At 41.5% G+C, this 15,118-nt stretch overlaps 1 protein-coding gene across 1 annotated transcript in view; it reads left to right on the top strand.

Annotated features, from left to right (window-relative positions):
* The window catches only part of ANKHD1 (ankyrin repeat and KH domain containing 1), a gene marked incomplete at its 5' end in the record, with an annotated part of 103,537 nt that overhangs the window by 59,942 nt on the left and 28,477 nt on the right, over positions 1-15,118 (top strand). Inside the window, 3 exons of the mRNA XM_057409773.1 lie at positions 7,239-7,982; positions 14,589-14,734; positions 14,876-14,987. Of these exons, the coding sequence (XP_057265756.1) occupies positions 7,239-7,982; positions 14,589-14,734; positions 14,876-14,987 (1,002 nt within the window). The remainder of the gene's footprint in view (positions 1-7,238; positions 7,983-14,588; positions 14,735-14,875; positions 14,988-15,118) is intronic.

Raw genomic sequence — 15,118 nt, 5'->3', positions numbered from 1 at the left:
CCCCAGCGCAGTTACTGTGTCACTCGTTCAGGACGTGCAGCGTTTAATAGTTTGGGTTTCATAAAGCTGAGTACCAAACCAATGAATGTGCAGCTTCTGGTTCCAGTAAAACAGCAAAAAGCTACATACCAGCATGTGTGCCCACACAGTTCAATCACTTTATTACTGCAAAGTGTATTAGTGTTCTGGAAGTAGGTTTGTGATGCATGAGAGTCAGCCTGACATTAGTTGATACCGAGTCAGAAGATTAAAGTTACAGGCTTAAACTCTTGTGTTTATTTAATCAAATTATGAAAAGGATATAGTTGATTATAGTTTAAGGAATAGCTCAGATTAAGAAAAACCTTATTGCCAATGTCAGCACATACTTTAGGCATGTTTTTAGCAGCACCATGGTGTTGGAACTGGCACACAGCTGTGCGGAGCACTAATTCTCATTGTTTCAGGACATGCTTCATGCAGGTCAGCAAAACCAATTAGTGATGGATTGCAGGAGATGCAGAATCTGGAATGTGCCATTGGGCTGATGCAGCATTCCTGAAAAGTTTGTGTGCAAAGCTCTGGTGTATCTCAGATCTTTAGGGGGAAGATGGGATTTTGGGGACAAACATTCATCATTTCAGTGATACCACTGCTACTTTCAATTTAGTGTTCTTTGCTAAACTTCCATTCATAACTTGTTAGACACAAGTGTTACTATACCAGCTTTTTCTTGTTAGAGCCCTTGGGAGACAAGGGGCAAAAGAGGGTGGGAATGTGGGTTATTTGGTGGGGGGAAGCCTTAAGTTCTATGTGAGAAGATAGCTTCTTCTGAGGAAGACAGATTTCCTGCCTTCACAAGCAAGAGTAGCCCTTAGGTCTTACATAAAATCTTCACTAGGTGGGGGAGGAAGAGGAGTATCCGAGCATCACCTCAGGGCACTTTGGGTTTTAAGGACCTGTGTGAGTTCTGCAAAAAGTGCAATAGTAACAGCGTGGCAAGTCGAGTGTAAGACTACAACACACTTGGATGTTACTGCTATGGTTCAAATATGGTGTGAGGCTTTTCAAAATTCTGAATTCCATTATTATTCTTAAGTAAGAAGACATACAGAATGCTTGCTATTTGACTGATTATTTTGGCAAAGGATTTCATATCAATGTTTAGTAACTGAAAAGAAACATTTCAGAGCTGACGGTGGCTCTAGAGAGACTGAGATGAAGGTGAGACACAGAGATGTCAATCTCCAAAAGAGCTAAAGAAATACCAGGTGGAAGGAGAAGCAAAATTAGTTCATTGGACTGAATAGAGCTTTTCCATGCTTGGAAAGGATTGGCTTTAGTACACTATGTTTAGCATGCATCTATGGTGTCCATGTAAAAGTGAGATCCCAGGGGAATTCAGGTCTTTGTGCTTCTGTGGTGGAGGCAGGAGTTCCCTTCCTTGGTGTTCCTTACTTGCTGCTGCACTTGCTTGAATACAGCCAGCATTGCTCAGCAGCAGTTCTGATGCAGCAGCTCAACACAGACTCTTTTGGCTAGAAAATCCAAATGTGTTACTTGTGCAGGACCAGAGGGTGCCTCCTGCTCTGCACCATACCAGGGTGACACGCAGTGGCTGTGATGCAGCCCTGTCTGTCGTTGCATCTGGTTCCCTGGGGTGAGGGAGCATCAGTGCCCAGCGCATGACGTGGTTGAAAGGAATGCTGTGGGGTTTCTTCAGGAGAGCAGCTGGTGTAATGGCATTGCCATTGATAATCTTGTCTAGTTTGTAAATGCAAAAATGCAATCTAAAAATCTAATGAAAGTGGGATCTGAAGCTCCCAGTGGTGCTTGTGATGCTGTCTTAAGCCTTCCTAGGACCATGACTGGTGAGGCAGTGGCTTGAATTCATGAGAAACATGCCAGTGCAACAAGGGGCCACTTGGGAAGCCTTTGGAAAGCAGCAGGATTGTTTTCGTAGTCAAAATATTTGGACTATGAAAGGTGTTTTTAAACATGTCAAACTTTCACATAGGCTGGTTTTTGAGGCTGAGGTATCAGGTATTTTGCAAGTTTTTCTCTAGATAGGTTTTACTTCGTAGCTAACCTGAGGTTGTGTTTATGAATTAACTAATTGGCCTTAACTGAGTGCTTGAAACCTATCAACCTGCTGTCATTAGTCTTCCCCACTGTTGCTTTGAAGTGAGCAGTAACTTGCAATGTTTCTCACTTGGGTGCATGGTTTTTTAGAATTCCATAAGAGCATAGATTGAAGTTGTTCATGTGGAAGCTCTTCACGGTAAGAGTTCCCTTAAGGTTGAGTAGGATCTTTTGGAATCTGTAAGCTTTTTGAGTTAGACTTTCAATGTATGGTATTCCCTGTATCTCTGCGGTAAATCTAACAGTCTGAGGGCTTGCAGAAAGAAAAAAGATTTCTATGTAATAACTTCAGTAGCTGCAAATTCAGTAAATACTTTTTACTCCAAGATGTAATTTTATGCCTAATACTGAATTACATACTGGCAGAGGTCTTGTAAGTTATGTGATTTAATTGAAATAGGGGCCAGGTTTAACAGTAGAAGTAGAAAGATGATACTGTTCTTACTGAGGTGCAGGCATTAAAAAGGCAAGCTGGTGTTCCTGTTTTTCGATTCAGACTTTTTTCAGACCTCTCCACTGCACAGTCCAGCTGCATGTTCATTGTTTCGTGACCTTCAGTGTCTTCTGATCAGCTCTGGCCATTTCTTCCATGTTTTCAGCCTGAGTCAGCAGCAGCAGGAGGATTACCAAGTGCTAAGTTTCCTCATGGATAAAACACTGGCACAGGTTGTCCAGAGAGGTGGTGGATGCACCATCCCTGGGACATTAAAGGCCAGACTGGATGTGGTTCTGAGCAACCTGATCTAGTTGAAGATGTCCCTGTTCATTGCAGGGGGGGGCTTGGTCTAGACGACCTTTGAATGTCCCCTCCAACCCAAACTATTCTATAATTCTATGGCTTTCTAACACCACTGATATTTCTGTGGTAGATTTCAAGACATGTTATTTTTTCATGTGTATCTTCAGCAGTGCAGGCAGGTGATTTAAAACCAAGGCACATGGAGGTCCCCAAGAGCATGAGTGGTTGAAAAGCTTTTCATTGTGGTTTGTGAAATTCTGCTCCTTAAAAGTATCACTCACCTGCTTGCCACTGACTAATTTAATGACATCTCAGCAATTTTGAAGTTAGGTACTGTCAAGCCACTAAAGAAAACTTGGAAAGACCACCAAGATTGGAAAGGAACTTAGGTTTTTGGAATGTCAGAAAATTGACTTAAATCTTCCGTGGTTTCAGCCCAGTAACCTGTTGGATATCGGTGCACCCACTTGCTGCTAATTTCTCATATAAAAGGCTCAGGAGGGATAAAGATTGGCAAAAATGCTGCATGGTTTTCAGGAGGAAGGTAGTGAAAATGCTCACCTGATCATTCAGTGATCATTCAACCCTCCACAAAGCATCCTGTTCTTTACAAAGAATTGTGTATTGCCAGCTATGTGGCAGATGAATGTACTTGGATCAAGTAGGCTAGTTTTTTGTTACCCAGTTAGCTAGATTCTCTCATCCTGTACTTTGCATTTGTGTATATATGCACTGACTGTTTCCCAGGTCCTGAGAGCTGAATTTCCTGCTGATATGAACTAGTTAAACACAGAAGTTTCAATACTGAACTCATTTTACTCCTATTGATGAGGCTGGTGGATTTTCATCGCAGAAAATCTAACTAAAAATCTAAGCAAATCCAACTCCACTGCTGAGTGAAAGCAGGCTTGTAAAAAAACCCTAAAAGGCAAGAGCAGTGGACAAGCCATTCTGTTCACACAGCATAAAGGTCTGGCTGTGGATTTATGCTTCCTAATACCTGCCTTTAGTGAAGTGAGGAACAGACTCAATCTGTTTCTTTGGTGATTTTGTGCTGGGGTTCTTTTTGGTTCCTACTGATGATGTGGAAGTTTTTCCGTTGATGGCAGTTTTTTACCTAGTTCTAGGTAATATTGCCTAGCAGGATGACATTGTGATTGGTACAGATTTTTATACTAGGTATAGGTTTTGCCACTGAAGATCTATTTGAATATATAGATGTGTATCACACAAACTGGGTTTTCTGTCAACCAAACAATTCTGTCCTATAATCATGATTACCTTATGGCAGCAGGTATTTGTGCAGCAACATGTGGATTTCAGTGATTCTCAGTCTTCTTTTCATACCAAATGAGTCTTCTGAAAGTGGCCAAAACAGTTGTTTTAAAAATCAAATTGACTAAATATTCCTACTAGAATAAATTGTGTGGTGGGTTGGCTGGATAGAAGATTGATGCTCCACCAAAAAGGTAAATTAACAAAATAAATGGATAAAATAAAAGGTGAAGTGATTATGATCTGTCCTACGATTGGATTTTTAGGACTTACTTAAATATCTCAAAAGTGAAAGTATAAAGTAGTCTTTTGTTCATAATTATATACTAACATGGGCACAGTATTTTTCAGGATATTATAATACAGAAGAGCTTTGGATAAAGCAGGGAATAGTTACTTTAAAGTGCTTGCAATACCATAATGTAACAATGCTTAGTTGAAGCTACCAAGTCTTTTCCACCCCTGGTTTGAATTGGCTGTCAAGTTTTAGTAGATACTTCTTCCTATCCTACATCCTCTTCCGATATCCCCAAGATTACAGGTTGCAACTGTTTTCTGCCATGGAAAGGGTGATTTGGAACTCGAGAAGTGGCCCTGCTCATTGATTAGAAGCTGATTAGAGTAGATCTCTGCACCTCTTCTGGAGCCCAGCTCTTCACTTACTGGTTTTCTAACACTCCTCTTCAGAAACTGTCCCAACTTTCAGTGGTCATTCACAGCCTGAGCTGCTGTTGGACCAGCCTTGGCTCTTCCACCCAGCCCAGCTCTCAAGACCAGGCTGTGCTTCTGCTCTGCAACTCTCTTGTGCTTGTACAGAGGTTTTCCTCTTCCCGACAGGCTTGTTTTTTTTTTTCCCCAGGTGGAACATAGTAGAGAAGGATGGTGTTGGTGCTTGATTATTTAGGGGCTTTTTGAACTGCATCTTGGACAGGGCCTTGAGCAACCTGGTCTAGTGGAAAGTATCCCTGCCTCTATGGCAGGTGGTTGGAGCTGGATGATCTCTAAGGTCCTTTCCAACCAAACCATTCTATGATTTTCTTTCCTACAGAGTGGTCTAAACTGTCCAGAGCTGCCAGGTTGTGGGGTTGCTTTGTGTTAGAATGGAAATATCTATGATACGATCTGATGAACATGATAGATATGGTAACCTTAGGAATGGCATTGCACAGAGCATGCAGAGGTTCCCATCTTGGGTCTTAAAGGCAGGGTGAATTTGCAGTTAGGCTTCTTCTAGTCCAGCCCTGGAGCAGCTTTGTTTCAAAAGACACTAACTGACTGTTCCACATTTCCAACAAAGCTATAGACAAGCATTTTGGAGGTTTTTATTGAGTGTAAATCTATTTTTCATGAGTGGTCTGCCAAACTTACATTGTAAGTCACACTTTCTAAAATAAAAGGGGAGCTGTATAAACCCCAAGAAAGCTACAGAGCCAAAGAGCCAGCAGCACACGAGCTAAGTATCCACCAGCCAGCACAAAGCAAGTTATTGCTGAACTTCAGTCAAATTCTTTGTTGCCTGCTGAGAAAGTGTCTTGGGACTCACTTAGGGGTGAGAGGCAAAATCATAGTAATGGCTGGAATAGGCATTCAGCTGGAACTGCTGACCTGTGTGAGGAGCTGTGTGAAGTACTGGAGCCAGAGCTCCTGGGGATGTCTGCAGTGTCTGGGGAGAGTGCTGGGGATTTCTTGGGGTTATGAAGATCTTTCCTGTTTCCTTTAAATTTAGGTAGGGTTTGCTTTCAGTCCAGAGAGAGTGTCTAGCAAAGGTATTCAGTAAAGCACTGGTTCCATTGTGGTTTAATACTCATTTCTCTTTAAAAGAGAAAATTCCCTTAAGTTTGCTTTTTCAGTTAGCTCCTCGAAAAATACCAGTTTCAGAGTGAGGAGTATGTGAATGCTGGTTGGACAGCAGTGCAAAATCAAGTCACTTGTGAGTTATTTTGATGAAGGAAGGCTCAGAGAGCAATAAATTGGTGTTTTATGAAACCTGATCTGGAACTTGGTTCCTGCCTCCAGATTCTCGTTTAACTGTATGATGTCTAGGCAACTGTATTAAACCAGGGCTCAAACTGTAATAATTTTAATTCCCCTTTTACTGCTGAATGGTACCAAGTTTTCTTTGTGAATATTCAAGTTTTTATCCTTTTTTTTTGTTTTTCTTTTTAAAGCTGCCTCTATCACTCTTTGGGAATAGCAAATGGGTGTTAGTGCAGAAAATTGTTTGATAAAGCTAAAACTTTCCACACTTAAAGTTTCTTCCACTGAAGTCCTAATTAAGATTTCAATGCTCTAATAGATAATCGTTAGCAGGATCTGACTGGAGGTTTCCTAGCTTTTGGGAATGCAGCCTGAGGTTGCCTGAGGGCAGTGAGCACAGAGGAGCACTGCCGGTTTGGGGTCCTTGTCTTGTTCTGAAGTGTTAATAGTGAGAAGAATTGTTAATTTGTTTCTGGAGAGAGGGAGGCAATTTGTTCATTGTTAATTTTGTCTTAGAACTTAAAAAAAGTGCCAAAGCTTCAAAACACATTTGAAAACGTTATGTCTGCACTAGGATGATTCTCTTTGTAAAGTGAAGGTAGAATGCTGTTGTGTCTGGAGAAACAGTTCAAATTACTCATCTTGTTGTAGAGTTAGTCTTCTCTCAAGTACAGACTACTTTTATTTGTCACCTTGCTGTTGGAAGCTAGTGTCTGGGAAATAGCCTTAGTGGTATTGCTCTGCACACCAGAACAACTTTTGGGAACTCAGTACAGTACTGAAGTTCCCTGCTGCTCTTGCTGATTTCCTTTCCCATTGGCATTCCCATGCATTGGCATGTATGTCAGAAACTATAAAGGTTCCTTATTCCTTAAGATTAAACTAGCTGTGTTCAAAGGGATGTTAGGATCAATATTAAATTCCAGCTGTGTGCTTTGTCTTTCCTTGTCTCAGTATGGAGTGCAGGGTTTGCCTTTTTCTGGTTTGACAGATGTGCAGTGTTAGTTGTAAAGATTTTTTTTATTTATTTATTTTTATTTTTGTTTAATTTTTTTTTGGTGGGTGAGAGGGGAGGTTTGGGGGATCTTCAGCATGGCATTTTTTCAAACATTTTTCATGTGCTTAGGTGCATCCAAGCAGAAGTCAAGTTCCCTGCAGGTAGCAGATAAGGACCTACTGCCACCTTTTCACCCATACCAGCCTTTGGAATGCATAGTAGAAGAGACTGAAGGCAAGCTGAATGAACTTGGACAGAGAATTAGTGCTATTGAAAAAGCACAACTTAAATCATTGGAATTAATTCAAGGTGAACCTTTAAATAAAGATAAGATCGAAGAACTTAAAAAGAACAGAGAAGAGCAAGTACAGAAGAAGAAGAAAATATTGAAGGAGCTGCAGAAGGTGGAAAGGCAGTTGCAGATGAAAACCCAACAGCAGTTTACCAAAGAATATTTGGAGACCAAAGGTCAGACAGACACACCACTTCCCCTGCAGCAGCAATGCCCACTTACAGGGGTATTCCCAGAAGTGGAAGCCGATAAGGGTCTGCCAGAGGATAACTTTTCAGGGTTACCTCAGGTTGACACAATCTTGTCTAAAGATGACGAGCAACAACAGTCTCCACCACCTGCTGAACAAATAGAGTTTGTCCCTATCCAGCCTTTGCCAGCACCGCAATGTAATTTTTCTGGTAATTTAGGTTATAATGGGACAGAGTCTCTTGAACTTCAGAAAGCATTAGGGAATCAGCAGAATGTAGGACAGCAGCAGCAGATTGCTGGGCAGGGGCTCTTAGTTCAAGAACCAGACGGATTAATGGTTGCCACTCCAGCACAGACGCTTACCGACACTCTTGATGACCTAATAGCAGGTGGGTTAAGAAATATACCTATTTTTGCATTAATTTGTGTGCTCAGTTTCCCCCTTTCTCCTTCCCTCCAAAAAACATCTTGGGGTTTTCCAGTTTGGGAATACTTGCTTAAGAATAAAGTTCCTCATTAGTCCTATTAATCCTAACAGTGACTTCTAATTCTAACATGGGACTTTTAAATATCCTTTTTTTTTTGTTCTTGAAATGCAAAACTTCCTGTACTGGAGACCTCGTTTTGCCCCTTTGGCCTCATCTTTTTCTGTGCTTCTTAAAAAAGCCATATCATGAGTGATCAAAAGTGCCCATTCTGAAAGCGTGACAGCTTGATATCTTCTGTAGAGTTTTCTATACAGGCTTATACCTCAGACTTCCTTCAGTGTAGGAGCCATCTCTAAAAAGCCAAATTATTATCACTTATATGGACAAACGTGTCCCTCTCCGTGCTGCTCAGGGTGTTGCTACAGCTTAAACGCAATCTGGAACCCTTGCAGAGCTGCTTGATTCTTGTGTTTTCAGAATACCCTCTAAACCCTGGTTGTTAAACAGGAATATCTGCTTGTTAGATGACACATGGCAAAATTGTGTCCTTTTAATCTGGATGAAAAGCAAAAATCCAACCATCCTTCCATTTGTCGGTAATGGTGTGAAGATGAATGGAAGTTTCCACTGTTGGGTTGTTCAAGTCCCCTTGTGGATAAAGAGGTATCATTTTGGTTGACTTAATTTCCTGGGTTTGACTAGGATTGATGTTTGCTGCTGAAGGTATGTAGGATATAGCCAGTGTTGTTTGGTATGTAGTTTTGCTTTTCTTTTTTTGTTAATTCAGCGTTTTGCACCTTTTCTTTGCGCCTTGTGTCTGAACCTCAGCCCTTCTCCCCCATCTCCCTGCCTGTAGTCACTGGCCTGTTCTCTTTTAGTTCATTTCAAGGTTTTAGGAACATGTTGGTAAAACCTTTTGCCAGCCATTCCTGGGATCTTTTAGAACGATAATTCCATCTAGCTTGTGCAAGTCCAGACTACGTGCAACTTGGCAACATCCCATGGAACCATAGTTAGTGGGATTGTGTGGTGTGTTGTGTGAGCACCCTTTAGCTGTACAGTCTTTCAGAGAAAGCCTCTTGTGTTATAGAGCATCAGTCTTAGTTCCCAACAAGAACAAAATGCAAATGAAATGCAGTGAAAACAATGCAATGAAAACAAAATGCAATTGGATCATTTTTGATTACTTGAGACTGTGGGAGTGTATGAGGAGGAAAACCTCAATGGTTAGTGCAAAACATAATCAACACGGGCTTGATCTTTGGAGTAGTTGCTGTTGCTGACAATTTCACACATCTAGCCCAAGGCCACCTAACATGTGCCCTCTTATGGTGAGCAGCTGCATGTTAAATCCAAGCTAGTCAGTGCACCCAAAGTGAAGAACTGCTGCAGTCAGCTGAGTGAGAGAGCTGTGCTGCTTGAAAAGAGATTGCAAACAGCCAGAAAAGCTGCATCTAAAAAAGAATTATAAAAAGTTGAATAAGACACGGGTTCATTTTCTGAAGCTGGTTACTCTTTTTGCTAAGTAATTAAAGACATTTTTTGCTAAGAAATGAGATGCACTCAGTTCAAAAATCTGTACAAATAGCACGCTTTTCTACAACCATTAGAAGCTCTATTTACAGAAATGCAACTCAAGGAAACTTTAGCTGTCCAGTTCCAGAGGCTCCTGCAGAAAGTATTGATGTTGACTTCTTGAAGCATATTTTCTTCTGAAATTTATAAGTTTTATTTCCTTCCCCCTGATCCTCCCTTGCCCCCCCCATTAAAAAAAAGAAAATGAAATGTTTGGAGAGAATTGGAAATAGACACTTCTATGAGACCTGATTTTTCACATGTGCTACAGATACCAGGTAGGATTGTTAAGGGCCCTGTGCCTGGTGTGAGAAAGGTCTGGCTCTTCGAGCACTTGTGCTCTTGCCTAACTGCTTGTCTGCCTTGACCATGGTGCTGCTAGTGGAGCTGCAGTAATGGTGGTGAGTGAGTCAGTCTGGACATTTTTATTCCTGCTGAGTATTCCAGTTTGTACTAGCTCTGCTTCAGAAGAAGAGAGATGTTAAATGGGCTTTTTGCCATCTAGCCCAGAATACCTTTTGCTGTTGCTCTTGCCAGTGGCCATGAATGAGCAAATGTTTTCAGTGCTTTAGTTGAGACCAGGGAGAACTGTAAGGAAGAACTTATATTTCTACAAACCCTTATGTCTTCATTTTGCTAACTAACTTAATTGTGACAACATACATAAATGGACTCAATATCCTGCCAGCTGCTGGGTGTTGAGGTAACTGGTGTTAAGGTGCAAAGTGTTGGAGGTCTCCCTGACAGTTATTCACTGATAGACATGTACCTGAGTCCCCTCTTACATAAAGCTATACAGAAGTAACCAGGTAACCTTTGGAGAGTCAGGTAAAACATAAAAATAAAGCCACTCTTTCCACTCCAGAATGTTTTGGTTGTAATGGAGTTAATTTAGATGTACTGAAGCAAAAGTCTTAGAACTAATCCTATCTTTAAAGGTGTGACTTACTCCAGTCAAGCTGTCAGTTGGGTTTGCAAGAGATATAGGTATTGTGCAGTTCAGGCTGGGGAAGTAGTACATTATTTTGGATCACATCTTCCAATATAAAAGCATACTTTGGATCTAATTTTCATTTCTTGGTGCACATTTGGTTTCTTGAAGCATCCTGCCTGGCATACTTGGAGCTTCATTTCAGGTCACATTATGCATTTACTATAGTAGATTTCTTAGCCAGCAGTATCTGAATTGAGGCTTTTTTGCTGGTTCAGGGTGTTCAAGATGAGTAACTTTCTCTTTGTTGCTGGGTTTGGTTTCTAGTTGGAATATTTGTTTGTTCTACTCAGCAGGAATTTTTAGTCAGGGGTGACATCTCTGTGTGCTTCTGTCTGGCTCCTATGAGCTCATGTTATGTACTGAAACTCCAGGCATGTTTTGAGAAACTTCATTAACTGTTACTTGGTTCTGAAAGTCCAGTTCTGGTCAGTTATACAGAATTGTGGTATTGTAATGATTTGGACGGTGACATCTGAGTTACTGTATTTAGGATTGCTCTTGGGAGTAAAACCAGTTATGGGGATAACCTAGAGTGAGAAATGCTGTGCCTGTACAGTAACACATTATTGAGGAGCTGCAGGACAGGTTGATAAACTGCTCAGTCCTGAAAAATCCTAGTGACTTTGAGGACTGGGGAACTGAAATCCAAGCCCCGTGTCCATGAACATCCATGCTCACAGCAGGGCAAGGGTTTGGTAGGTGCAGATCCAGGCTACAACTGCAGCCTCATTCAGAGCTGCATGCTTGATGTTCTGCCAGTGCCTCCAGAGCCTGACTTAGATAAAACGCCAAGTTCTTGCTTCCTCTTGTTTTACTCATGTTTCCTGTGATATTTTTCTCGTAACTTTGGAAAATAAGTCATCCATGTCTACAAGAAATCTGGAGAGGGACTTCTAACATGGGCCTTTAACGACAGGACATGGGGTAATGGGTTTAAACTGGAAGAGGGTAGGTTTACATGAAACACTAGGAAGCAGTTCTTCCATGTGAGGGTGCTGAGGTGCTGGCACAGGGTGCCCAGAGAAGCTGTGGCTGCCCCATCCCTGGCAGCATTCAGGCAGGGCTTGGAGCCACCTGCTCTAGTGGAAGGTGTCCCTGCCTGTGGTAGGGGGTTGGAACTGGATGAGTTTTAAGGTCTCTTCCAGCCCAAACTATGCTCTATGTCTTTGGAGACCTGTCTTTGACATCACACTGATTCAAGCTCCAAGCCCTTCTTTAAAATGTGGGGATCCTGGATTTTGTCATGTGTAGCATTAATTTTTATTATTTTTTTTTAATACAAATCTTATGAATATTGCAGTTTACAGAAATGTTCAAAACCTGTGTCACCAAATATGTATTTTTATAAAGATCTGAGGTACATGCTGTGAAAACGAGTTTTTATGTATTTATTAATACGTGGCACTCACTGTGTTTATCTATACCCTTCCTGGTGAAAAGACAAAATTCCTATTCAGTAGGAAGCAGTCTGCATGCTGCAAAGTTCCCCCCTTGTCTTCCCAGAGGGTAAACCTCCACATTTCTCTGGTCTCTTAAAATCCTGTGTCAGCTGGAGATGCTGAGGGTGGTCACGCCACACGGCTGGGCAGGGGCATGCTGCTTTCCTCTGCTGAGCTGCAGTCCTGTAGTTTTTCCTGCATTAATGCCAATTGAGATGGAAGTCTGGAGTGGGTATGGTGGTTACACAACAGGCTCGGTGGTGTTGTGTAACTTAGGCTGAGCTAAATCAGCCCCATGGAACTGGAGGTAAAGTTCTCAGGCGTGTTTTGCTCTGCAGGGAATGAATTCTGTTGATGCTCCATTGGGCCACTTGCCAGCCACACTGAGGAGATAGAAAATGGCACTTGAGAAATACTGCAGTTTTATAAATTCTGTAGTTATGGAGAGAATGAATCATCAGTGGGTGCTACAGGACTATTTGTTGTTAGATTTTATTTTAAACAAGTATTTTTTATCTGCATTTCTACTGCCTTTGGTGTGCTCTCTCACATTTGAGATCATCACCGCGTGTGAAGATGTTTCAAGCACACTGTGACAATCTAAAGTATGCAAGAAATACTTGGACATTCTCAGTAATTGTTGTGAAACTGAATTTGTGGAACCTGTAACAGTGTCACTGAAGATATAGCATTGGTATCCTTGAAGTGGCTCACATGGAGTACCTCTGCGCACCCTCTTTGTATGCACAGCACATGCATGTGCATTTTAGATCTGCAAGATATGAAAGTATTGAGTCAGCATCTTTCATAAGGAACCACCATTTTATTTACTGTAAATCCTCAACAGGGTGATTTGGTGTCTTTGTATTTTGGAAGGAATAATCTGTAGAAATCAAATCGGTATCTTGCATTTCAGTGCATTGAGCAGAAAAACAATTGTATTGCATTAGTTAATGCTCATCTGCTGGTGTGAATTATGAACCACAGGAAGCAGGTGAAATGTGGGAGCTCTTAGATTTGAAACTTCTAATACAGACCTGGTTTGCTCATGAAGGTTGGGAGGTGAAGCAAAATTCAACTCTGAATTCAAGTACAGCATTTTGTTGCTTAAACGTGATAGCCAAGTGTTAATGCTGGGTTTTGCATATATGCCAAGGAGAAGCTTTACTTAAAAAATACACCTGAAAATGTCACCTTCCAAAATTTCAGCAACAATCCCCTTGATGTTTCCAGCACCCAACTGAAGGGACCTATCTAGGCTTGCTCTAATGAGTTTCCTTTGTTATGCATATGCAGTACTGTAGGCTTAGTGGTGTTATGGGTAGTGTTGAGGGGTTTTGTAAGACTATTCCATCTGCCCTGTTTTCCTATGAGTGTAATTTGTCAATGGAAGAAGGAATGAGCTGGGAAAGGTCTGCAACGGTTTCAGTTATATCCAGGTTTGAGTTCATCTTCCCTTACTGCTTGAAACACTTGACAAAAGCAAAATATTGTTCGTTATTTCTTACCTGCTTTTGTTAGTGTCTTCCATCAGTTGCATGTTCCAGGAGTACTACAGAATACCATGTGTTGGAATCACAAAAGCTAGGCCCATGTTCCATCTCGGCATAGATAGAAATTGGGCAACCCATCAGTGGCAGTTTTTGTCAAATCCAGCTGCTGTATTAACAGGGTTTACTGCAGTTCAAGTGCACTGATATCTAGTGCATAGGCCTGTTGGGAATCCACTTTGAGCCTTAGGTGCGTTTGGGTTCCCTTCAGAACTCTCCCGTGGTTACAAAGGTAGATATATGTAGAGCAATTTCTCTGCTTGTCTCGATAAAGGTTCATTTAAAACTAGCTGAATAAAAGCTGATTCTCAAATATTAATTTCTTTTGTTTTAAAAGAAGATAAAGTTGCATTCCTTGTGTCCCTGAGCTACACTGTATCTCCAGGTTGAAATCTTTTTACAGGCTGTGGATCAATCAGAATCGATTTTAGGGAGCACAGACAGTTTCCAGCTTGCTTAGTTGTGTTGGCTGCCCGCTCCTTTCTGCTTCTCTTCCACCCTTCCTGGGTTGTTTTAACTCTGAGACATGGTTAATGGTGTAAGCTGCTGTCAGTCATCTTGCTTTGAAAACCTTCTCTGCAGTCAAGGTGTGCGCTAACCTTTATGTGAAAAACTTTGGAATTCCAGGCTGTATTTCTGAAGGTCAGGTTTGTGTGTTAGGAATATTTTGCCTGCTTACACTGAGCATATGACTGAACTCTTAACAATGAAGGTTACGGTATAAAAAGGATAACTAATAATCTTCATAATTCGTACTCATAATGCAGACAGATTAATTCATAAGATTATTTTCCAACTTCACACAGTTTGGACCAGATGCTTGCACTGTGTAACTGCTTGGAAAGCTTCTTTGCAAAGACACCAACTCCTTTGTTCTTAGGAATGTCGATTTGTTTCCCCCCCATTACTGTTTTGATATTAGACCAATGTAGTTCTATGGCACTAAATACTTTTCATCTAAGTTGTGTCATTCCTGAGAGTGGATGAGTAACCCAGTGTTACCTTTCAGCTGTGAACAGCAGAGTGCCCAGTGGCTCCACCAGCTCCTCACACGCTACTGAATCCCCCACGCCTGAGCCTTGTTCACAGGCATCGAGCAATGTGCCCTCACAGTCGGTGCTCCCCATGTATCCTTCAGTTGACATTGATGCACATGTGAGTAATTGCAGTTGGGTTTGAAGTTCTGAAAGGCGGGGGAGAGGGGGAAAATGGATCTAGAACTGTCTGAAAAACATGACATTTTTCTTAAAGCATTTTTAATTTCTAAATTTCTTCTTTTTCTTTCCGAATGTGAAGACTGAAAGTAATCATGACACGGCTCTGACCCTTGCATGTGCAGGAGGTCATGAAGAACTCGTATCTGTACTGATAGCACGTGGTGCCAACATTGAACACAGAGACAAGAAGGGTAAGCCAAAGCAGTGAAAGAGCGTGACCGTTACCTACAACAAAGTCCCTCTCCAGATTTCTTGTAGGCCTCTTTAGGTATTGGAAGGCTGCTGTAAAGCAGCTTTCTACTTCATGTAGAAATTTTGACCA

The sequence above is a fragment of the Pezoporus wallicus genome, unplaced genomic scaffold (assembly GCF_028554395.1).
Source record: "Pezoporus wallicus isolate ANWC-B61680 ecotype Strahan unplaced genomic scaffold, APGP_CSIRO_Pwel_v1 contig_4309, whole genome shotgun sequence".
Taxonomy (NCBI): Eukaryota; Metazoa; Chordata; class Aves; order Psittaciformes; family Psittacidae; genus Pezoporus; species Pezoporus wallicus.
This window is presented reverse-complemented; position numbering and strand designations above follow the sequence as displayed.